Source organism: Ochotona princeps, chromosome 8, assembly GCF_030435755.1.
Source record: "Ochotona princeps isolate mOchPri1 chromosome 8, mOchPri1.hap1, whole genome shotgun sequence".
NCBI classification, from domain to species: Eukaryota; Metazoa; Chordata; class Mammalia; order Lagomorpha; family Ochotonidae; genus Ochotona; species Ochotona princeps.
The window spans coordinates 55,199,664-55,224,466 of record NC_080839.1 but is presented as its reverse complement, the minus strand read 5'-3'; the positions used below and the strand labels follow the sequence as shown (position 1 = coordinate 55,224,466).

The following is a 24,803-nucleotide window of genomic DNA, read 5'->3' as shown; positions in this document are numbered from 1 at the left end:
GTTCATCATTCTTCTATTTAAGTGTATCTGACATTGTAGGTATAGACAGTGGTATAAAGTCCAGTATTCTATTATCAAGATATATTTAACAGTTTCATTGGGAGTCCATTTTTAATTCAGAAGTACAGGTACATACTGCAACATATCTCCACAGTATACTTGCCTCTAGTATATAGTTCCTCTAGATAAAAATATGTATACACATGTATATGTACCTACCTATATATCTGTTGATCTTGTATTTAGCGTTTGTCCTTTAGGGATTGGCTTATTTTGCTGGGCATGATGGTCCCTAGTTGGGAACATTTTGTTGCAAATGGTTCAATTTCATTCTTTATTCTTTAATTCATTCTTTATTTCCACTGGAAAGGCAGATCTGCAGAGAAGCAGAGACAAACATCTTGCATCTGCTGGTTCATTCCCCAAATGGCCGCAATGGCCGCAGCTGAGATGATCCGAAGCCAGGAGCCAAGAGCTTCCTCCTGGTCCTGCACATGGGTGCAGTGTCCCAAGGCTTTTTCGGCCATCCTCTGCTGCTTGGACACACAGGGAGCTGGACAGGAAGTGGGGTAGCTGGGACATGAACTGGAACCCACATGGGATCCCAGTAGTCAAAGAGGAGGATCAGCCAATTGAGCCATCATGCCAGCAAACCCACCCCCCCCAACTGTTTCTTAAATTTTAATTTACAACAGATCATCTAGGGATATGGCGAAAATGCAGATTCCAGTTCTGGCGATCTGCACTGCTAACAAATTTGCAGACGCTCTGAGCCCATTTCGCTTTGCAGAAAACCATCTAGCAATAGGCTTTGGAATCAGTGTTCTGGGTTCAAATCAGCGTTCTGTCACCACCTGGGTATTTGTGAGTAGAATAAGCCTCTTGCCTTTCCTGTAAAATAGGCTGTTACAGCACCTACGACAGAGACACCCTGGAAAGTTGAAGAGAACTAATGCGGCTGGCAGTCACAGTGGGCTCCTGCTAAGAACACAATAAACGGGGCCCAGCGCAGTGGCCCATGGCTAAAGCCTTCACCTTGCATCCGCCGGGATGTCAGATGGTCTCCGGTTCTAATCCCAGCAGCTCCACTTCCCAACCAGCTCCCTGCTTGTGGCCTGGGAAAGCAGTGAGGACGGCCTGAAGCTTTGGGGCCCTGACCGGCTCAGAACCGTCCGTCGTGGCCACTGGGGTGAATCATCGGACGGAAGATCTTCCTCTCAGACTCTCCTCCTCTCTGTAAATCTTTCCAAAAAATAAATAAATCTTAAAAAAGAAAAGAGCACTGCAAATAGACTAGGACCCTTGGGAGCGTGGCCGGCGGCGGGAGGGGAGGAGCCTGAGGCGGGGCACCCCTTGCGCATGCGCAGGTCCTCGCCGCGCGCTGCAGGTGAGGCTGGCTCGTGGCGCCTGTGCGCGTGAGCGTGGGGCGCCTCTGTGGGGCTGTGCGGGGCGGGCATTTCCCTTTAAGACTCTGCGGTCAGGAAGGCTCTAGTTCCCGTCCGCAGGAAGGAACGCGGCCCAGGCACGCGTGTTTCCGGGTCCTTGGGCGACCTTGGCCCGACAGCCCGCGCTGCGGGAGCCGAGTGCGAGCTCCGGGGCCGGGGAGCGCAGCGGACAGCTGGGAGGTGGGTGGGAGCCAGGGCGGGACGCGGGGCCGCTCGGTGGGTTCCTGCTTCAGGTTTATGCCTATTTATTAAATTTAGGATGGCCCGCACTATGGAACCACTGGTAAAGAAGATCTTTAAAGGAGTTTTAGTGGCTGAATTGGTGGGTGTCTTTGGAGCCTATTTTCTGTTTTCAAAGATGAACACAAGCCAAGGTAACTAGTGTTTTTAAGCAGTTTATTGTTTGATTCACTTTAGGTGTTAAATAGCAGTGCTCTTTTTGGAGAAATTGCCTTCTTCAGCTTCAGTGCATTCTATTTTTTTTAAAATGGCTCAAAGGAGAAGCCAGGTCTTATTTTAGATAATCTCTGTACTTCTCCCTTGAAGTTCACCAGTAGGGAAGGCACAGTGAGTAGCTTTGTTCTGGCTTACTCTGGGGCGCACAGGTCAGGGAAGCTTAGCCTGCCCAGTACGCGTCATTGTTCAGGCCTTGCTGGATTCTCCCAGTAACCAGTTTTCTCTGGCAGGCTCCAGTAGTCTTTCTCTGCATCAATAGTGAGTAAAAAAAAAAAAAGTACAGAAAGTACTTTTCAATTGTGTGGGTGGAAATTGTCTTATAGACCTTCAATTCTTAGATTAAGGAATGCTGCTTTTTTCTTTTCCTAAAACAGAACCTAGAAACTTGTCATTTGTTTTCCTTATAGTATTTCACTGAAACACTGTAAGAGGGTGTTAACGGATGTCTCTATACTTCTGAACTCTAAGTAGGATATAAAGAAAATATTGCAGCAGTACTTAAACGCAAAGTTTGGGATCGATTTTAAAAACGCAGTATCTTCTATTTAATGCCTTCTCAAGGTAAAATGGCATAAAAACATAAAGCTACATAAAGGAACTATGAATTGATACTGAAATTTTGCTTAGCTGTCATTTCTAAATGATTACATAAGATATATGCACTTTTAGAAAGTTTAAATAACTATGAGGCGCGTGCAATTGAAATGCTAGGAAATAAGGAGAGTCAACTGAAATGCTACAAACGCTCCCGTTTGTGGATGAGCAGAAAGCCTGTCTACCTTCATTGTTTTATTATCATATACACCCTAAAATGACAACTGGCTCCATTTGAATTTCTGTACATACCTGATTTCAAGATTTTTTTTTTTTATGCCATCAGATTTCAGGAAAACAATGAGCAAGAAATTTCCCTTCATCTTGGAAGGTATGCTTTTTGTTTAAACATAAGTTACAGCACAACATTTTTGGGTAATCTGTAGGAGAAAGTGATTTTTGATACATTAATGTCCAACATACATTCATCACTATGTTACTTCTAGAATACAAAATAGAGCAAACTGTCACCTAGCAGTATTCAGAGGACAGCAGTGTTAGCTAGTGGGCCAGAACATTCCACTGGCGGTAAAGACTAGACTTTGGAATGAGATGTAAGTCGGTGGTAATGAAGTTGAATCACAGCTGAGACCTTTGGTTTAAAGGTTGGCTAACTTCTCACAGGAACTGTTGTAAGGAATTAACAAAGTGACATTATGTGTGTGTGGCATATTGTAACACTTGGTACTGCTCATTACCATGATTAATGAAAATAGTAGTTAGCACCCATGAAATATGTAATTCCACCCTCATTTTGTAGCAACATGGGGAAAAATGACTTTCCCCAATCATAGTCTTTGTAAATGACTTTTTATATGACTTTGTAAAATGACAGCTGTTTTATTTATAGTTTATTACAAATCAGTTGAACAGTCTGGAATGTATGGGATCAGAGAACAAGATCAAGAAACGTGGTGTAACAGCAAAAACTAGGAGTAAGTAGAATTTTAATTCATAATTAATAAATTACTCATTTCCTTTGCTTTTTAGTTTTTTGAGTGAATTTCAGCTTCTTCTTTTTGAAATGTTTCTTTTTCCTGAGGATGCTTTTCACATCTCTGTTGTGCAGCCAGTTGTCACGTTCGGCCTCCCATTTCAGCTGCTTGAGACCTTAGGGAAGAGAAGACCCGTGAGCTCCCCAAGGTGTGGACTCGACTCCCACAGACAGCAACCTGTGGTCTGCGTGGCTGCAGTGTCCCACCCTCCGTGCAGATCCACTGCTGGCAGCTCTCCAATTTTACTGTCAAAGGCTAATGTTTTACCAATAAAGGACTAAGGAAGGGAAAGGAACAAATGGCTTAAAGATGTTCTTTTCCTGGAACACTTTCATTTGTGAAATAATAAAATCAACATCAGGATCAAATTACCTTTAGCATGTAGTTACACAGCAAACACACACACACATTAATATATATATACATGCATTTACACACACACGTATATATATTAAAAGCACATCTCTGTAAAAAAAAAACCAACTTAATTTTGTACTTGGTATTCTTTGCTGTGGTCTAAATATTTCTTAAAGCAATCCCTTCCACGTTGTAAGGTGACATTAAAATGGTCCTCCAAATATATTTATCTGGTAGTTCTAACTGACGGCAACTTAAAAAAATTCGAGTTACTTACTTGCATTGTCTTTGTTAGCCATGGCATTCAAGCCTATGTTATCAAACTTCGATCCCATATTTTCATCCAACAAGTGGCCAAACTTAAAAAAAAAACACAAAAGTTTATTGGAAAGCTCACAATTTAGAATAGCTAATTGCTTAAAGCAGTGTATTAGCCCTACCTCTTCAGCAGATACAAATAGGCTGGCGTCATTGGTATTTCTCTTCTTTTTTTTTCTTGGTCCTAAAAAAAAGTAAGTGTGTATTATTGAAACATAAATGTAATGATTTTGGAGAAATATAAATCTTAACATATTTGAATTAAACAATCATAATTATTTTCAAGCACTATAAGGTAGCTCGCACTGAAAAATTACATTACATTGGATTAAAAAAAAAAGATGTAATAAACACATGATAACTACGTACTGCTGCCTTTTAGATTTGGCTGCTATTCAGAATATACCCTTAGGAGAAATACCATAGTATCAAGCAAGATTAAAACTCAAAAGTTGACATGGATGGTTTTAGAATATTTTAGTCAAATAAAAACTTTGACTCAGAGGGCTTATTCTTTGGTCTGAGAATATTGGGTTGGTGCTGCGGCACACTGGTTAAAGCTATCACCCACAAGACCAGCATCCCCAAATGGTCTGCTCCTGGCTGCTCCACTTCTGATCCAACTCCCTCCGAATGTGCCTCGGAAGCCAGAAAAAGGCAGCCCACATCTTTAGTCCCCTGGACTTGTGAGGGAGCTCCTGGCTCCTGGCTCCGGACTGGCCCAGCTTTAGCTGCCGCAGCCATTTGGGGAGTGAGCCAGTGGAAGATCTCTCTCTAATTCTGCCTTTCAAATAAAAAAAGTAATTCTTAAAACAGAAAAAGATGATTAAAAGTATGCTTACTATGTTATAAATGAAGTTTTGTTTATATTACCAAAAATAAAGACGTTCTCATACAATAAGGTCACTTTGTTTGGTACATATAAACTTCTCAAAGTAAGAAAAGGAGTAAAATGTTTTTAAATAGTCAATTCAAATTCACATCATAGTACTAATAACTAAGAAACAGTGCTCTTTTAATCATCCTCTCAAAGTCAAAGATCACTTACTAGTTCCATCCTTAACATCAATGTTTGGGGCCCAGTGCAGTAGCCTAGTGGCTAAAGTCCTCGCCTTGCACATGCCAGGATCCCATATGAGTGTTGGTTCTAATCCCAGCCACCCAGTTTCTTGTGACCCGGGAAAGCAGCCGAGGATGGTCCAACGCCTTGGGACCTTGCATCCATGTGGGAGACCCAGAAGAGCTCCCGGCTCTTGGCTCCGGATTGGTGCAGCTCTGGCCATTGTGGCTGCTGGGGGCGGGTGGGGGCAAGTGAATCATTGGATGGAAGAGCTTCCTCTCTGTTTCTCCTCTTCTCTGTATCTTTTTGATAAAACTAAAATAAATCTTTTTATAAAAAAATCAGTGTCTCTAGCACTAGCAGAAACACTTTAAAAATTCATTGTTTGAATGGCAGTGTGATAAATAGGAAAAGACAAAGATCTTCATCTGCTGACTCACAAAAAGCCCCAGTGACTGGGGCGGGGTCCGGGCCAGGAGCCTGGCAATCTTTTGCAGCTGGGACTTGAACTGGTCCTGTGATATGGGGTACTGGCACTAAATGTTACGGTCTAGTTAACTATACGACATTACTTGGTTCACTCCCCAAATGGCTGGGGTGGCTGGAGCTCAGCCAGTGTCAAGCCAGGAGACAGGAGCTTCTTCTGGGTCTCCCAAGTGGGTACAGGGACCCAGACACCGGCTATTATCAGCAGACTCACTCAAAGGTAGAACATCCAGAACTGGTACCTATATGGGATACTGGTGCTGCAGGCAGCAGCTTTACATACTAAGACACAACGCTACTCCCTGACCCACTTCTGATATCCATACTTTGTGAAGCATTTCATCGTGATTTTTAACTAGGTGAAATGTTACCTAAGAGCTGAAATCAGCCCTTGGCACAATTCTGTGCTGTTCTGTTCAGGCCTGTAGAGTATGAATGATATCTAAAGATCAGCAAGCAAAGCAGTGGGTGTTTACTTGGCCCCGCCTCCCCTGGTGTCAATTACTAAATCTATTAGAATTTGCCTTTGTTTTTTTTTTTTTTTTAGCTGTTAGGCATCCTTCAATCTGCAGCCAAAATTGTTACTGAGATTTGAAATTCAGAAATAGTTCTTTACAATTCAAAATCAAGTCACTGGAACAGCATCTTATTTAGCAATAGCCTCAGCAGGGCCGGGATGAAGCACTTCTGTTCTCTGTGAGTGCTAATTTGGATAACTGCCTTCTTTGAGCATATGCTGTTACTGAAGTGTGATCTTAGATCACTCAGGCAACGGTGAAATTGGGAAGATAAATGTTAAATACACATCAGTTTAGATCATCTATTACAACATATTGCCAGCAAGTTAATTCACAGAATCCATACAAATTTTGTAGGTGTCGCAGGCCACTATCCGTATGTAAATTAAACATGTTTTAAAATGTTTTAACTTTGAAAGTCTTTATTCTTTATCAGTATTTACCAGTAAGCAGAAGCCACACATGAGAAAAAAGTATACAGTGTTTTCTATGTTTTTATCAAACCCTTAATTTAAGATTTATTTATTTTTAAGTCATAAATACAGAGAAGAGATTCATGGAATCACTCCTCAAGTGGCCGCAACAGCTGAAACTGCAGTGATCCGAAGCCAGGAGCCCAGAGCCTCTTCCAGGTCTCGCACGTGGGTGGAGTGTCCCAAATCTTTGGGCCATCCTTGACTGCTTTCCCAGGCCATAAGCAGGGAGCTGGATGAGAAGTGGGGCCGCCAGGATTAGAAGCAGCGCCCATATGGGATCCTGGCGTGTGCAAGGAGAGGACTTAAGGCACTGACTTAGCCACTAGGCTACCACGTTGGGCCCCAAAACTTTAAACAATGTTAGAGAACAAATTGACAGAAAGGATTCATATCTCTGTTATATTACTGAGATCAGATTTGTTTTATCATGGCAGCAAAACTACATGTCATAGAAAAGGAAAATGAAATTTAAAAAAGCACGATTTTTATAAGGGTCAAATGCAAAATATAGTTGAGAAAAGGAAAAAGATAGTGTCTGGAAAACTCAGTTCACTGGTTTCAACATGAAGAAAAAGACTTGGAGATTTAAATCTGAGAACTTAAGAAGAGACAGTAATTGAAGGTGTATGAGTAAAAAGACGATTCTCACACACTAAAAAATACAATGTAAAAACTGTACTGTGCTGTCAGGGCCGGCTCTGTATCACAGTGCCATCTCATGGGCACTGATGTGAGCTGTGGCTGCTCCACTCGGCACACTCCTCCCTGCCAGCGCACTGGGGAAGCACAGGAACATGGCCCAACTGCTTGTTCCTTTCACCCACGTGGAAGACCTGGAGGAAGCTCCTGGCTCCTGCCGCTGGCCTGGTCTACTACTGTCTGTTGCAGGGACTGGGAGAGTGAATCAGAGGATGGAATATGTATCTTTCTGAATGTCTCTCTCTGCCTTTGAGCCTTTGAAATAAATAGTTTTTATTTTAAAGATACACGTTTTCTTACCTTGAAATGAGCCAGTAAAATCGAAGTCATCTGCACCTTTCCTCTTGCTTCTCTTAGTACTGATAGTGGAACTGACTTCTTCAAGTTCTGTTACCCCAAAAATTTATGATTGAGAAGTTAAAAAATAGTGTGATTAGGAAAATAGCTCCAAGAGATACGCTGGATCTGCAATCCAGGGGCAAGGCACTGTACTGCTTGCTGTTCCACTAACACAGACTTGGATGACAGAGAGCAAGACTAGCTGGCGTGGTGGCATGTTTTGTGCAAGTATTTTTACTAGTCAGCTTCATCAATGAGACCAAGTATAAAACTCCTTCAAACCAGGACTTCTATGCTTAAGAATGAGTAGCAGGAGTGTGTACTGGAGGCTATGGAAAAACACAGAGATCAGACAACAGCCCCAAGTGACAACTTTGGGTGATTTTTGCTTATTTATAATATGATAAAAGCATTCATCCATGTGACAGTTTATTAACGAGACTCAGTATTATTCTACATAACAGCTCAATTGGTGTTATACAGCAAAGCCAAATGCTGATTAAAATCAAAGTCGAAAATTCAAAATTCACCTGATTAAAAAGAAACAACCAACCAAACCATGCATAAGTTTCTAATGAGAAGGACAGGGGTTCTTTTAAAATTTTTACTTGATATGTGAATATCAATTTGAATACAGGGCTATATTTTAAAAAAGCTTCAGATTGTGGATGAAAGGAAGATGAAATTTCTGTTATTTAAAAAAAAAAAAAAATCCTTACCTGGAACACCCTCGTTTTCATCATCTGACACATCCATGAATGTTCCTCCATCTTCATCAAGCTCAGCAAATTCTTCATCCATACTTCCTAAAGAAACTTCATCATCATCCAGGTTATCAAATTCATCATCACTGTTCTCTGAATCCTCATCTTCCATATTATCCTTCACTCTTTTGGATTTTTTTTTCATATTGCTGGGGAAAATTAACAAAACAAAACCAAACCTTGTAAAAGGAGGTGGTGCTTTTTCAGAGTATATTTTAGGGACTGAGTAGTTAAACGACTTAAATGGAGCCCAATGGACCACTTGGTAAATACACCTATGTGTATGTATTATAAATGTTCAACATGAATGTGCTATGGCTACTTCCCAAACTCGTTGAATACTTCCCCCCGCTCCTCAAATAGTCTGTGGTGTGATGTTCTGGAGGAAGAGGTTATGGGAGCTACTAGGAAGAGTAATGAGAAGATCGAAGGAAAGTGCCTTACCTAGCAAAATCAAGGTCATCCTTTCCAGGCGTAAAACAATTATCATCTTCAAATGTGTCTGCCAGAGAGTAACATACAAACCGTCAGACATAACAAACAACAAGGCCGACACGTCACATCTGAATCAATTATTGTTACACAAAATGGTGATTTGTTTATGATGAATAAACACCACAATGACTTGCTGGGGTGTCTTATTAATGCATGCAAATCTGAAATGCTGTGCTGAAATCCCTAAACCAAGGAGGATTCCTGTTCCTTTCAGCTTTTACAGTTTCTTGTGGAACAAGACAAATATCAAGCAAAATTATATTCAGTGATTGTTGCTCTTTTACCCTATTTAAACTGATTTCTAGTAGGTATGATACAATGTATATTAATAACGAAACCATGTAAGCCTTTCCAATTTTTCTTCCTACTAAGATTTGATTAAAATCTCTAGCTCAGTGGATTGTAAAGATAAAAAGGAATAAACAACTATTGTTATCAACAGTATAAGGATATTACTGTACAAAGCTTATTAACATATTCATATTTTTCTGGAGCAAATGTGGATGAATCACTACATACCAGAAAATATTTAATCCTCCATTGTGATTGGCATGATATTCCTTGTTATCTGATTCTTAAAAACTAAGCTCACATGCCATAAAATGAAATGCAATGAAAAAAAAAAAAAAACCAAAACCACAGGAGAAACTCCATTTGGCAAAAAAACAACAAAACCCTCTCCCCCGCAAAAAACCCCAAAACCAAAAAACTAAGCTCACTTTCCATGTTCTATTAACAAATGGTAATAAGGTATCTTACAAATCAGTCAATACAAATTAATTACCAATCATTTTTTCAAATTCTTCATCATCCACATCTTCTATACTTTCTTCATCTGCACTTCGTTTCTGTTTCTCTTTAACAGTAGCAAATTTTTTGTAATACCTAAAATAAAACATGTAAAACTGAAAATCTTACTGTAAGTCCCATGTTAGTATAATCTTTTTCTTTCTTTTTATTTTTTAAGATTTATTTATTTTTATTGGAAAGACAGATCAGATTTACAGAGCGGAGAGAAAGATCTTCCTTCCTCTGGTTCATTCCCCAAATGGCCACAACAGGCAGAGCTGAGCCCAGCCGAATCTAGGAGCCAGGAGCTTCTTTGGGTCTCCCATGCAGGTCTTCCTGGTCTCTCCTTTGGGCTGTCTTCCACCGCCTTCCCAGGCCATAAGCAGGGAGCTGGATGGGAAGTGGAGCAGCCAGGACAGGAAATGGGGCTGACATGGGATCCAGTGTGTGCAAGGTGAAGACATATCCATTGAGCCATCTCAACAGGACCACAAACTAGATCTTTCTTAAAAAGCCACCTTCATCTTATTTAAAATACTGCAGTTTAAAGGTTGCTTTAGCTTGCATATTAATAATTTGTGACTCTTATGGCCTCAAATCACAATATTTGATCATTAGCCATATTCTTGCATTACGCTATAATAAAAATTAATATTTACAAATGAAAGCATGCATTTAACATTATTCCCACTAAATTTTTTAGAAAAGCAAATCAAATCAAACCTATTTAGCCAATTAACTCAATAACAGATTTTTACTACATGGCATCAGTAATAACAAATTTAGGACTTACTTCTAAGGGACCGGTGTTGTAGCTAATGAGTAATGCTACCACCTGCCATGCCAGCATTGCATTGGGGCACTGGTTTGGGTCCTGGTTGCTCTACTTTCACTCCAGCTCCCAGCTTAATGGCCTGGGAACAGCATCAAAGGATGATCCAAGTGTTTGGGCTCCTCCCACATGTGGGAAACCCAGATGAAGCTCCTGGCTTCTTGTGGCCATTAGGGAAATGAATCAGCAGAGGGAAGATCTTTCTGTCTCTCTCTTTCAAATTATCTATCTATATATAAAATCCTGAAGTATAACAAAAACTCAAAGTTTAAATCCCAGATTCGTCAAACAAAATTTATGTAAAAACAAAATGCCCCGATTTATGTTCACAATTTCCTTCACAAAAATGGGTATTTTGATATTCTCTAGTCTTAAATATGCTAACATTTATGAAACATTTTAAGAAAGTTAACAATTTGAATTTTTTAAACAATTTGAATGATCTCCAAATGGAACTACATTACCTGTGGAAAAACACTTCATCCACAGGTATCTGGCTTTCTTCTTTTGCAAGGAACTCCTTACTGTTGACTGGAGAAAGATAAAAACAATTTATGTTACTTACGTGCCTAAGATTACACATGGCACATCTGCAATCATCCTGACCTAAAGTCTGGCCAGAAGCAGGGCTATGGTGTGAAGCAGGGCGTGGTGTGAAGCAGGGCTGTGGTGTGAAGCAGGGCTGTGGTATGAAGCAGGGCTACGGTGTGAAGCAGGGCTTTGTATGAAGCAGGGCTGTGGTGTGAAGCAGGGCTTGGTATGAAGCAGGGCTGTGGTGTGAAGCAGGGCTTGGTATGAAGCAGGGCTGTGGTGTGAAGCAGGGCTGTGGTGTGAAGCAGGGCTATGGTGTGAAGCAGGGCTGTGGTGTGAAGCAGAGCTGCCGGAAGGAACCGTGTGTAGCAGACTCAGCATTCTAAAGCAGCTGGTGGTCAGGAGAAAGCAGTACGCAGGCCCCACTGGTCAAAGCAAACAGAGCTTCACAGTTTGCTGAATAATCAATTCTTGTCTGGAATTGTCCTTTTGGTTTTCACCATCCAAGTGTTACACTCACCGGCAAGGTTGCGAATATTATTTATAACATGTTTCCTTTTTGGCTGCATCACAACACTGTCTGTGTTTTCTAAAATGCAAAATCATGACAGTGTAAGTTAAAAGCAAGTTATATGCACATATTGTTTAATATGTTTTTAATAGTGAAAACCAAATAAGTAAATAGAAACATACCTTTGCCTTTATGTGGTTTTGGGTTTCGGTACACAAATCGATCCAAGAATCTGATTAGTGTGAAATCCTGCAGTGGATCCCCTGAATATTGAATATAATCTCCCTGAAAAGCAGTTGAGGGAGCAGTTTAAGAATTTAGCTCAAAGGTACAAGTACACAAGAAAAGTACTTCATATATCCTTCTAATGTACATTCCATTTGAAAAAACGAAGTTCACACACACACATCTATCCTAGGTACACTGTCGATATTATGGATAGGTAACTAGTAATATAGATCATCGAACCACCGCCAAGAAATGAAACCCTGAAAACAGAGGCCACCCTTCCTGGAAAAGAGCCAGAATGAGTACCTGCTGTGACTTTCTTGCTTCTTGTCTACTGAGCAATGTACTCACCTGCAGAATGGTTTTTGCAAAAAGGGATACAGATGGATGAAAATGTTCAGATAGCTAAAAAGAAAAAATGTGAACAGTGTCAGGATTTCTAAGGTCATTTTTTGTTATAATTTAAGAGAATTCAAAGAACTGAAATTTAAATCAAGGACATCAAGAGCTTTTATTTAAAGGAGCTTTACAAATTGAACCCTTATTTTACAACAAATAGTTTTAACTATTTAACAGTTCATTTAAAACTGTGATAAATCCATTTTGTACTAATATAAATGTTTATGAAAAACAACTCAGAGGCAATACAGTGAGAAGAGTAGCATTATTTCACAGTGTTATAAATCCCTTTAATGTCTGGCTTTCTAGAGGGAGTTGAGTTTCTCTGCTTCTGTATACTGTTCGTTAACTGGAACACAAGATGAAAGTCTGTCTTACAAAGATGAAGTTGGAAAAAGGAAGATTTATAAAAAGTAAATAATTGTAGGGCCTGGCGGCGTGGCCTAGCAGCTAAAGTCCTCGCCTTGAACGCACCAGGATCCCATATGGGCGCCGGTTCTAATCCTAGCAGCTCCACTTCCCATCCAGCTCCCTGCTTGTGGCCTGGGAAAGCAGTCGAGGACGGCCTAAAGCCTTGGGACCCTGCACCCATGTGGGAGACCCAGAGGAGGTTCCTGGTTCCTGGCTTTGGATCAGCGCAGCACTGGCCATTGCGATTGCTTGGGGAGTGAACAATCAGAAGGAAGATCTTCCTCTCTGTGTCTCCTCTCTTTATATCTGACTTTGTAATAAAAATAAACAAATCTTTAAAAAACAAAAGTAAATAATTGTAGATCACAGCATTGATGAGTCATGGTTTGGAATCTGAAACCATATTCAGTTAGGTTTGTGTACTAGCCATGTATTCATGCTTTAAAAAATACTGATTATGTAGTTGCAGTTTATATGTTTCACTTTACATCGTCATAAAGATCACACTGTTAGTATCAACAGTGATTTAACTGGCAACATGTTGGGGAACAGGCCAGTTCAAGGTGGCGGTTATGAAATTTCTCAATTTTAAATATTTGCTTGAAACCTTATCACTGCAAAAACAAACAAAAACAAAACAACAACAAACCAAGCCAAAAAGCAGTGTCAGTTATTTTGCTTGAAGCAATAGGCTTAATTTATTTTCAAAAATGTATCTTCCAAGTATCCAGGCCTGAACAACTGGTGTCTGTCTGCGATGAGAAAGCAAACAGCTGAGCTTGCAACCACCACACACTTCTGCTTTCCTAGGGCAGGAGAGAGCATTCACCTGTACTTTACCATCAAGAGGATAAATCAGTAATTCTTCCTGCTTCGTCACTCAAGTGAGACCCATTTTAAAAGCAAAAAAAAGCTGCACATTTGTGATTATGAACAATCTAGTGCAGCCTGGTGCTGCTGTCAACAGTGACAGAGGCGATGGCGTCTTGGCAGGACTGGGAACGTAGGGAGCGCTGACCCTGCACCCAAGAGCGTCAGACACCTCTGCGTACAGGGCTGCACAGAAAAACACTCTCTGCGTTTATAAAAGAGATCTCTTATATAAAAGTCCTAAGAAATATGAATTCTACTTATGCATTTAAATAGTAACTTTATTTGTAAAGAAATTCTATCATAGAATATCTTGAGAAGTCTATCGAATGCATCAAAGCCAAAATGATTCATCTGAGCTGTTATATACAATAAATACCTACAAAAGCAATACTTACATACCGTATACAACATCCTCATTTAACATGTGCATAAGTTAAAGATTATCTAGGACATGAACACCTCACAAGGAATCCTACCCAAATGTGCAAATTTAATATTTAATTCCTACATTTATCATTTATTAAAAAAATGAATACTTCAAGGCATTAATTCATGATGGCAAAAATGTACATGTAAACCAATTAAAAGATAACATAAAATTATTTTACCTTTTTGAGTTCCCAAAGATTTGTATTTTCAGCTCCACAGAACAAAGGATTTCTACTAAATGGGTCATATGTATTTAATTGTTTGCCACCTATAAACAAAAATTGGTATTTCTCAAATGCTTAATTCTTAGCCCAAAATATCATTAAAAACCACTATTACTATTTTCAGAGAAATTTATCCTTCAACATTATTGGGCATCTTTTAAGAATTCATCTTGAATTGAAGCTAGCCGTCATTCAAGAATTAACTGGGCAAGATGTCTATCCCAAGTACTATTCAAATCCCCTCCAAAACTTCTCCCTTAGCAGCTGTAACAAAAGGCACTCATTTCTGAGCCACAGGGATCATAAATATCAACATAGAAATAACTGAAGCTGGACGAGGTTGAAAGTTTTGAATGCTCCACATATTTGTCATGCATGTATGTATGCCCATATATGTATGCCTGTTAAGATTCTCATTTGGAACAGATTATATAAGATGTTTATGTTTAAGAAAAAAAAAGATTCTGAAACACATTATGAACTGTCTACCGCACAACGCGTGTGTCAGCTCCTCCTAACGATTATGCTCAGTGTTGTCTCCAGGGTACCCAGTGAATTCTCGAAGTTTCCTGGTCGCTGACAGACTCCTCTTTTGTACTTTACACACTTAAACTTCGAGATGAAATGGATCTGTCTGTACCACATTTCTTGATTCCCAAGGCTGGTCTGGTTTTCTCTCTAATGTCACATGAACAGGCTGTATTTCTAAGGCTTCTTTGGACTCTAAAGTTGACATAAATCACAAGCAAATACTTTTGCTTATAAATCAAACTTTGGAGTACACTGTATTTGGATGTCTTTAGGTGTTCCACGTTTGAAGTTTTACATGTAGATATAAATATCAAGAAACTAAAATTAGTTCAAGGTACAAATTTTACTAAAAATGTGCATGTTATCTGAAGTTCTGTTGATACAGCTATCAAATAACTCCCTAAATTAAAATTTTCTGTCAGGGGCTGGTTTCGTGGTACAGCAGGAAGAGCCAGTGTCTGTGATGCTGGTATCCCTTACAGGTGCTGGTTTGTTCCAGCTGCTCCACCTGTCAGCCAGCTCCCTGCTGATGGTCTGGGAAAACAGCAGAGGATGACCCAGTGTTTGGGCCCCTGCCACTCCTGTGGGAGCCCCGGCCCAGTGCTGGTTGTTGTAGCCACCTTGGGGGTAAACCAGCAGATGGAAGATGTCATTCTCCTTTTCTCCTCCTATAACTCTCTCAAAAATAAATAAATGTCTAAAGTCTTTTGTATCATGAGAGCTCTCATTTTTAAGAAAGCAATCCTGATTTCTAAAATGGGAGTTTAAATTTCTATGAAGAAGAGCAAAGAAACAAACTCACTGGTAGAACTATTCAAAAGGATCATTTAAAGACTTAAGAAAACTTACCTTTCAAGTTATCCAAGTGCACCCAGGAAGCAGCTGCTGGTTTGCTGGGCTCTGCATCACTTCCTTCTGCAGCTTCCTCTGGCTCACCTTCGCCCACTGTTTCTGTTTCTCTGTCTGCATCAGTGAATTTTTCAATGTCATCTTCATCTCCTATGTCAACAAAGTTTTCTTCATCATCAGACACCTAACAGAAAACGTTTTAACAAATCTATGTTAAACACTTGCAAGTTGCAATACAGTTTACACTGTTTTGTTCTGGAGAGCTTCAGAGGAGATCCGTTTATTAGCTTTGGTGAACATCAAGGTTCTAACAAAGTGGAGAAGATCACATTCTTATTTCTAAACCTCAGAGTTAGCTTTTGAGCCAGAAGTCTTGACTAAATACTTGTAAACAGTTAGTCCTCAAAATAATTTCTGATGTGTTTGTTTAGTAATCCAATGATAGGAACTAGTTTCTATTTCACAGCTGAGGAAACAGGCTCAAAAGAGGTGCCGCTGTGTTCTCTAACTTCAGTCCCTACCGCAGTGCAGTTCACTGTCATTAGACGGGTCGAGCCCGATGTCCCACATAGGAGGATGGTACCCGTGGTACGACAATCCAAGCCCGTGCTACTCTGGAACTCACACTATGCTCACTGAAGAAAGACCAAAAACAAGCAGTGTATTTCAGCAATTATAAAACATACCAGATGATCATCCAGTTGACTTCTTAAACCTGGTTTTACTTTGAGGATTTCAGACACAAGATATAAAGCTCCACATATGAATGGTGGCATTTGTGTACATGTAATTTGAAGCAATCTCTTTACAAAAGCTTTCACCCGGCGTAACATGATGTCAGCTTTTAGAGATTTGTAGACAAGGTTAAGAAACATCGCTTGCTTGGAGCACAGCCTCAACCCCGGATCCAACATCTTCCTGTAAGACAAAACCAAGATCAAATGTTTATTTCTGAAATGTCTTTACAACCAGAAGTTACTCCAAAGTTCATCTTAGTTAGCAATAACTTTCCTGCTTGCTTTATAATGAACAATTATTTCTACCTTAAGAGGTGAAAAAGGAAGTCAATACTTGACCAAAACAAAATGACTGATGATGGTCTACTAGGTGATGGCGGCGGGGTGTCAAGAAGTGCTGGCTGCATGGCTTCTTTCCTCTCTACCAAGTGGAATGCCATTTTGGAAACCCACAGGCACAAACCTAATGGTCTAATTTAATACAGAGTAGAATGCCACCTGAAAAGCTAATCTAAAACCAAATAACGACAGTTCTCTTCAAGCAATGGACCAGATAATTTTTTGTGCTTGTATCACTGTCAGCTAGCTAGGTGATCCCACGGGGTCAAGTGGAGACTATTCAGGGATGGTGGAAACCGTAAAGGCTTCAGAGAATTCCTAGTCCAACAACTGATTGGATATTCTTTCATACATGCGACTCCATTTACTCAGAATGTTCCTCTACAATTCTCTGCAGTCCACAGCATCTACAGCAACATTTCTGCATTACTCTGAGCTACATTTATGTTCTTCAGTTCCCTACACCAATCCCTGCCTCTTTTCTCACGAGGTTGTACACATTTTTCACTGATTCAGTATAGTGTTTGGCACTTAACAAGTGCTCAGTATTTGTTAAATGAATAAATGACCACAACAGTAAGTTGGGAACTGCTCGTTGTTAGTAGTTATATGATCAATTTTGGATGATTTGGTTTTGCTTTATCCACAGCTGAAATCTATTCCTGCATAATTTCCAATGGCACACTGCATTACTGTCCTTTGAAGCAACACGAAACAACCAAATTATACATGACAGCTTCTCAAATACTTGAATCTACTTACTTGTCCTCCTCTCACCAAATCTCTGTAAAAATTTTTTCTTAACATTTATTTATTTTTCTTGGAAAGGCAGATTTACACAGAAGGAGAGACAGTAACACTTTCTGATTGCTGGTTCACTCCCAAGCTGCTAGGACAGCCAAAGCTGAGCCCATCTGAAGCCAGGAGTTTCTTCCAGGCCTCCCACATGGGTGCAGGATCCCAAGGCCTTGGTCCGTCCTTTATTGTTTTCCCAGGCCATCAGCAGGGAGCTGGATGGGAAGTGGAGCAGTCACGACATGAACCAGTGCTCAAATGGGATCCTGGCATGTGCAACATGCAGATTTAACCACCCAGCTATGGCGCCAGGCCCTCCCCAAACCTTTCTTCTACAGGCTGCTCAATTATGATCTTACGTAATTTTAAAATTCTCTTTCTATCCCAGGTACTGAATCCTAGAGATGTCCTGAAGTAGTCTGAACCATGTTAAAGTGAACAAAATCCTCCAGGTTTCTTGAATAACATCAACTATTACTTATTTTGCCCTAAGCGTGTCCATAAACTTTTTCTCACTAATGTAACTTCAGCACCCTTTATCCAAAGGGCAGCAACGTAAAACATGTTTCTGCCAGGAATTCCAGCACTTGAACCATCAACGACTGCTTTCCCAGTGTGTTGGCAGGAAGCTGGACTGGAAGTGGAATCTGAGCTGTTACTAAGACACGTGGTGTCACTGCAAGCCACAGCTTAACCTACTTCACCAGGGGCCCAAACAGTTGCGTCATTTTCTGCTGATTTTCCCAGGCCATTAGCAGGTAGCTGGATTGGAAGTGGAAAGACCAGGACAAGAACTGGTGTGCGTATAGGATGATGACACTGCAGATAGCGGCTCTGCTATGTCACCATGCTGGCCCCACTATTCAATCTTTGATATTTAATTTTCCCTCTTCACATTTAAATTCTCTAAAGATTTTGCAACTAATTTTTTTTTTAATGTAACAAATCCCACAGTACATTAGTGGAAACATTTTGAGAATTTAGGTAGGAGTCTATCTTTTTTTTTTTTTTAGGAGTCTATCTTTTGACAGAAGGCGTTTCTAAAGTTTTTTATAAATCAAATTGCACACCAAATCATGTAAACTTATTAAAGCCAAGAGCCATTGCTTTTTAAAGAAGGCTCAACAGTTCTGCAGGGAAATCCATGTGTGAGCGCTCTTAGCAATGGACGCAGGAGCATCCTCTTCCTCAGAGATGTTAGACTGCGTTGAAGAGACTGATGTTAAACGGATATGGTAAGGGATGTTTGCGATTTCAAGCAGCTTCAAAATTAGAAGATCCCAAGACTTAAAACTTAAAAAAGAAAAAAATAAACAAGGGTTCCCAAACCTCCATATTTTCCGCTTTGGAACTTTTCCTGACTTAAAAATATCAAGTATCTACTACAAAAAACCTGCGGACTCCTAAAAGCTGCGGGGAGGCTTCTGAGACTTTTCAGTATACCAGTCCATCACGTCAAGAGCTCCAAAGCCAGTCGGCCTGAATTTGGCTCCTAGGCTAGTCTCTCAGTAGGTCTAACCTGCACAAATCACTGTACTAGGGAGCTGTTGAGAGGATTAAATCAAAGACAGACGCAGAGCAGCTCACACTTATGCAGCCTTTACTGTTTCAGGCACTATTATGCACATTACACAGGGAGATTACAGGGGTTAGCACATACACATCAATCTCCATTTGAGTCACAGTTTTGTCATTTACTAACTGCATAATCTTGGACAATTTTCCTAATTACTAAAGAGATACGCGTTTTTCTCCCTGTTTTACAAACACACAGAAGCACAGTAAAATGGGATTAATTATAGCTATGAACATTTTTTATTTTAATAATTTATTTGAAAGTCCATCTGCAGGTTCATTTCTCAAATGGTTGGGAGTAGCCAGAGCTGGGCCAGATCAAAGCTAGAAGCCAAGTGCCACTGCTGCTCTCCCTGGTGTTAGAAGAAAAGATGGATTAGAAGTGGAGCAGCTGGACGCAAACGTGCCCCCATATGAGATGCTGGTGCTGTGGGTGGTGGTTTCACCTGGTAGGCTTCCACTAATAGGGTTTTAATGAAGATTAAGCAATCCGTTTCAAAGCTATACAGCAAACTAATGGCCAGGACTCAAACTAAATTAAGTCCAAGACACTAACAACTACTTTGTATTTTCTCACACCAAAGGTATATAAAAGTATACAAGTGAATTACAAGGTAATATCAATTCTTGGAAAAATTGGTTTCATTGTTGATTTCATAGTTCTCAAGGATTTGCTCATTGCTCAAAAACATCTTGGGGCCGGGGCCCTGTCACAGCAGGTTGTCTCCAGTATAGCACCTGCATCCCCTACTGGTACTAGTTCAAGTCCTCGGGGATCCACTCCCTATACAGCTCTCAGCTCATGGTCTGGAAAGACAGTGAAGGAGGACCCAAGTCTTGCACCCACATGGGACATGCCAAAAAGTTCTTGGCTCCTGGCTTTAGCTTAGCTCTAGCCATTGTGGCCATTTGGGGAGAGAACTAGCAGACAGATCTCTCATTGTCTCTCTGCAATTCTGTCTTCAAATAAATAAATATTAATAATAAAAAAAAATCACATCTCAATGGGTGAGCCATAGGACAGTTGGAAAGTTCAGCAAGCAAAATCTTAAACACAGGGTAAAAAAAAAAGTGCAGTCACAACTCCTCTAAGACTCCACATGTGACATGGAGGCCTCTAACAGTGCTTGCTGGGTGAATTACTACACGGCAATGTGAATGAGCATAGGGAGGAGATACAGAACTGTGGAGAGACACTTCATTTATATCTACACATCTCTTCTACTTGACATCCCAAAAGATTTAAAATAAACAGAGTAAGAAGATGGGCCCCGCGCAGTGGCCTAGCAACTAAAGTCCTCGCCTTGAACGCTCTGGGATCCCATATGGGCACTGGTTCTAATCCCAGTGGCCCCGCTTCCCATCCAGCTCCCTGCTTGTGGCCTGGGAAAGCAGTCGAGGACGGCCCAAGGCATTGGGACCCTGCACCCGTGTGGGAGACCCGGAAGAGGTTCCTGGTTCCCGGCTTCGGATCGGTGCAGCACCAGCCATTTCGGCTCACATGGGGAGTAAATCATTGGAAGGAAGATCTTCTTCTCTGTCTCTCCTTCTCTCTGTAATCTGACTTTGCAGTAAAAATAAGTAAATTAAAAAAATAAATAGAGTAAGAAGTTAACCTTCAATATTAGGTGGCAGGACTTGGATATTTTTTGGTATTGCAACAGCTTCTCAAACTAGAAAACATACAATGCATCTAATATAGTTTGTGCTCATCAAGGAAACAAAGATCAAGTTAATGAGTAGCAGGCTGCTCCTGAGGGTCTAACATCCGGTTGTCAAGCTCTCTCAGGCCCTGCAGAAGGTTACTGCATGCATTCTATTCGTTCCTGTCCCACTCACCTGTACAATGCTGTGTAGTATCGATCTGATATTGTCTGCCGCGAATTCATCACCTGGAAAAGCAGCATTAAGGCCTGCACACTGGTACTGAAGTTCACAACATGCAGCACCTTAAACAATGTGTCAACCTGCTCCCTCACGTTGTCATCGTCAGCCTCAGCATAAGGGTATGCCCTGTTCACTCCTGTCAACAGGGCACTAAGCATTTTTGAGTCAATATCTTTTTTCTTTACGCAAGCCCGAAAAAAACAAAAATAAATAGTTATTAACTTGTTAGCCAGATTACATTCTTCATGGGAGAGGGCCATTTGATTTAAAAAACAAACTGCGTAATACTGAGCTTTGGAACTGATGTTTGAGCGAAACAGGAGTCTTTCTACTTCACCACACACAACTCCTTTCATGTTGGGGTGTTTACACAGTAATGTCTCCAATAGATGGGATGCTTTTGTGGCGATCTTGTTCTGCGGATCTCCCAGTTTATTCACCACCTGCACCAGAAGCGCCTTTTCTTCCTCTGGCTTGTTACAAAGGAGCTCATGGGCTGCTAGAAGGGCTCGAGTTTTTGTGGCTACTAAGGAATCATGACCTAAAGTTTCCAAGACCTGCACAAATTCAGCTACTAAGTGTTTCAGCTGATGCTCAAAATACCACAAGATCAGTCTCCTATCTCTGGAGTCCCTGTTGCCGCTGGAGAGCATTTCTAGTTGGTTGAAAGGATGCTGGCTGAAAACCCGTAGCTTCCGATCATCCGGCAAGAGGTCTGTAATGAGCAGCTCTTTGAACGTATCCAAAGCCATAAGGCACTGCTGCTTGCTGCCCTTCTTCTTCACAAGGTTCACTAGAGTTTCCACAAACTGGAGTGTATGCACAGCATCCTCCTGAATAAGAAGGATCATGGCCGCCATTCTGTCCCCCAGGGTCCCCGAGGACACGATTACCTTCATCCAGGTGGAAGAGCCTCCCTTCTGGCTGTTGCTTTTACTTCTGAATAAGCTGACTTCATGCTCATAGAGCTTCTGAGCCAGCACTCTGTACTTGGACACAAGGTCCCGGGGCTGGGGTTCTGAAGAGTATTCACTGCTGTACTCCAGGTCATACCACTTGCCTTCAGGCTTAAGTAGCAGTGTCTGTCTCTCGGAAAACTCAAAGATGTCCTGTTGTTTATCCTTCTTTACTTTCGGTGTGGTACTTTTGTTCTCAACAGAATTTTCTGCCTGCTTCTTATTACTTTTCACCTTACTGATGGCTGTTTTTTCACTAGCCGGCACGTTCTGCTTTTTATGATCAACTTTAGAGACTTGTGCTTTCTTTTTGCTGCTACTTTCTTTTTCAGCTTCTGTATCTTCTTCAAGTACAGTCTGTGCATACTTGGGGAAACTGAGACTTTGGATAAACGCTTCCAGTTCACCCTGCTGGAGGTCGTCAATTGCTCCCTTTTTGCCTCCATCCACCACTTCTTCATTCTCGTCCAAAGCAGCCAGCATAAGGTAATCTTGCTGTACAAAGACATACAAGTTAAAAATATATTTTTAAAAAATCCAGCAATTTCTTTAAATCATTGAAACTGAATCATTATGGCGATACTTGGGCTCCTATGCTACTCCACACACTTCACAGATACAAAGTTTAACTATGAAAATAAAAGCACAAAACAGGGGGAGAACCTATCCCAGAGCTAACACGATCGTTTCAGCACAGGGAAAGCCTTCTCAAATTTGACATCAGAGCCCACAAAGGTATAGAAAAAATCAAAAGATAAATAACTGGAAAAAAAATACTAGCAACTTCTATTAAATTGGGCTTAATACTACAAAACGAAAGTTCCTAGACATCAATAAGAAAATGAAAAAGGTGAGTGTTATGATGCAGCATAAAGCAGCTGCTTGAGGTGTCTGCGTCCCACACAGGATCGGTGGGGATCAAATCTGCCTCCTACTGCAATCCCACTTCCTGCCAATGCTGCTGGGAGGAGCAGGTGACAGCCCAAGTGCTTGGGGCCCTGCCACTCCCGTGAGAGGCCTCTATTCAGTGCCTAGCTCGAGCCTGGCTGAACCCTGGCTATTGTGGGCAACCAGAGAATTGAGCCAACAGACGCAACGTCTGTCTCTTACTTTCCACTTACCACTGTCTTTCAACTAAATAACAATGAACAATGACATTGACAACTCCATGGGAAAGTGTGCAAAACAGACAGAGTGTAGAAAAAAAAATGGCTCAATAAAAGCATAAAAAAATTCTCATTATCCAAATTAAAAAACAATGATGTATAAAAATTAGGAGGATGTGAGAGAAAAAGGTGCTTTTCAAAAAATTATTGAAAAGTCAGATATACAGAGAGGAGGAGAGACAGAGATGAAGATCCTCTGTGCACTGATTCACTCCCCAAGTGGCCGCAACAACTGAAGCTGAGCCTATATAAAGCCAGGAGCCAGGAGTTTCTTCCGGGTCTCCGACACAGGTGCAGGGTTCCAAGACTTGGGGCCATCCTCAACTGCTTTTGCAGGCCACAAGCAGGGAGCTGGACGGGAAGCGGGGCCACTGGGGCACAAACCGGCACCCATATGGGATGCTAGCATGTGCAAAGCTAGGCCTTTAGCCACTAGGCTACTGTGCTGGGCCCAGAGGGTACTTTCATACATGAATGCATGAGTGTAACCTGTCACAACGTGTAAGGGGGGAAGCCTGCCAACTTCATCCTGTTACAGAGCATGCATTTCCTTGACCCAGTGGTTCCATTCCTACAAATTTAGTCCACTCCTACCCCAAGAAATGTGGGGAAAATGTTTATTTATCAGCATAACTTAAAATAAAAACCTAAAATCCAAAATGCATGTCTTGTTAGATAAATTAAGACAAACACAATTACTGCTACAGCCATAAAACCAATGATAAAGAACTGCATACTGAAACGGAGGGATATCTAAGAAAAAAGCATGCAAAATATATGGGTAAAAACATATACTACGGTACTGCTTATATAAAAGACAAAACACACACTACAAATGTTAAATGTGCATTTCCTTGGACAGGTATATATTTTTAGATGCAGGCGTTTCCCTGAAAGGAAGTTGCATGCCCATACCACATAACTCTTCCTTAATATTTGGAAGTTTACTTTCTGTCTTTACATCAGCTACTCCACACTAATATATACGCTATGTACAGAGCACACTGTGTAGGCTGCATTTCTCCTGCTTTAGCTTCCCACAACAAGAGTATTTAAAAGAAGAGCCAAATCTTGTCCGGTGTTTGTTTAAAATCTTAAGATTCTCATCAGGTTTAGAGCGCCTCCAACCCCGTCCATTCACGTGAACTGTCACGTCCTCTCTCCTTACCCTCCCGCGTTTCACTTTCCTCCACAGCGCCGTCTTTAAAAGCTTACTGTTTTAATGACGACGTGCATTTAGCAACAGGGCACCGGACCAGCAGTGGGCAGGTGCCCCTAAGCCATGAGAAGAGGGCTGACCATGCCTGGGTCGTAGTAAACACGCTCGCCACGAGGACGGGACCGAGGGGGAGCCCATGCCCTCCCAGCAGAGGCGGTAATGGATTCTTACCCCATCTGGAAAGTGGGAGCAGAGAGTAAATGCCAAACCCGAAGGTTTCCACTTGTACAGGGCAGTGGAGAGAAGTACCGGAACCCAACAAGTGCCCTGCGAGGCCGGGCTGGTCCAGGACCCGGCACCCCGCGTCCCTCACCTTGGTGCCTCCGAGTCGCAACACTTCCTCCAGGGAGAACCCATTCTCGGCGTCGCCGCTGTCATCTTCGTCCTCGTCGTCCGGATCTCCGTCTGCCTCTTCCCGGCGCCAGGGTCGCTTGGCATGAAACTCTAAAGGCGCTTTGGGGGCCGCCATGACCAGCGCAGTTCAGCACGCTGCAGCCACAGCTATCGCCCGCCTATCCCG

General features: G+C 41.4%; 2 protein-coding genes across 3 annotated transcripts; one reads left to right on the top strand and one right to left on the bottom strand.

Annotated features, from left to right (window-relative positions):
• The first annotated feature begins 1,562 nt into the window (after positions 1-1,562).
• On the top strand, positions 1,563-3,943 carry CEBPZOS (CEBPZ opposite strand). 2 transcript variants are annotated; one of them, XM_058668077.1, is made up of 5 exons: positions 1,563-1,625; positions 1,704-1,819; positions 2,782-2,826; positions 3,346-3,430; positions 3,538-3,943. In XM_058668077.1, the coding sequence occupies exons 2-4, from the start codon at positions 1,705-1,707 to the stop codon at positions 3,426-3,428; spliced, it is 243 nt and encodes an 80-aa protein (XP_058524060.1). In that variant the 5' UTR covers positions 1,563-1,625; position 1,704; the 3' UTR covers positions 3,429-3,430; positions 3,538-3,943. The 2 variants fall into 2 exon arrangements, with proteins under 2 accessions (XP_058524060.1, XP_058524059.1); XM_058668076.1 differs by having other exon boundaries at positions 1,564-1,625; positions 3,346-3,434.
• Positions 3,322-24,790, bottom strand: CEBPZ (CCAAT enhancer binding protein zeta). The gene is made up of 16 exons (XM_058668069.1): positions 24,597-24,790; positions 20,895-22,393; positions 16,296-16,527; positions 15,610-15,793; positions 14,185-14,273; positions 12,245-12,298; positions 11,848-11,950; positions 11,675-11,743; positions 11,088-11,154; positions 9,787-9,887; positions 8,952-9,009; positions 8,463-8,656; positions 7,705-7,791; positions 4,288-4,349; positions 4,125-4,206; positions 3,322-3,605 (listed from the first exon to the last, which is right to left on the bottom strand). Exons 1-16 carry the CDS (start codon positions 24,750-24,752, stop codon positions 3,466-3,468), a joined length of 3,177 nt encoding a protein of 1,058 aa, XP_058524052.1. The 5' UTR covers positions 24,753-24,790; the 3' UTR covers positions 3,322-3,465.
• Positions 24,791-24,803: the final 13 nt, after the last annotated feature.

What these genes read in the sequence shown, in the direction of transcription:
- CEBPZOS (XM_058668077.1), top strand. Translation starts at nt 1,705, where the DNA reads ATGGCCCGCACTATGGAACCACTGGTAAAGAAGATCTTTAAAGGAGTT. An exon ending in AAAGATGAACACAAGCCAAG is followed by an intron (nt 1,820 to 2,781) that starts GTAACTAGTGTT and finishes TTATGCCATCAG; the next exon opens with ATTTCAGGAAAACAATGAGC. An exon ending in ATTTCCCTTCATCTTGGAAG is followed by an intron (nt 2,827 to 3,345) that starts GTATGCTTTTTG and finishes TTTTATTTATAG; the next exon opens with TTTATTACAAATCAGTTGAA.
- CEBPZ (XM_058668069.1), bottom strand. Translation starts at nt 24,752, where the DNA reads ATGGCGGCCCCCAAAGCGCCTTTAGAGTTTCATGCCAAGCGACCCTGG. An exon ending in TACTACACAGCATTGTACAG is followed by an intron (nt 16,528 to 20,894) that starts GTGAGTGGGACA and finishes TTTGTCTTACAG; the next exon opens with GAAGATGTTGGATCCGGGGT. An exon ending in TTTTACTGGCTCATTTCAAG is followed by an intron (nt 4,350 to 7,704) that starts GTAAGAAAACGT and finishes ACTTTTTTTTAG; the next exon opens with GACCAAGAAAAAAAAAGAAG.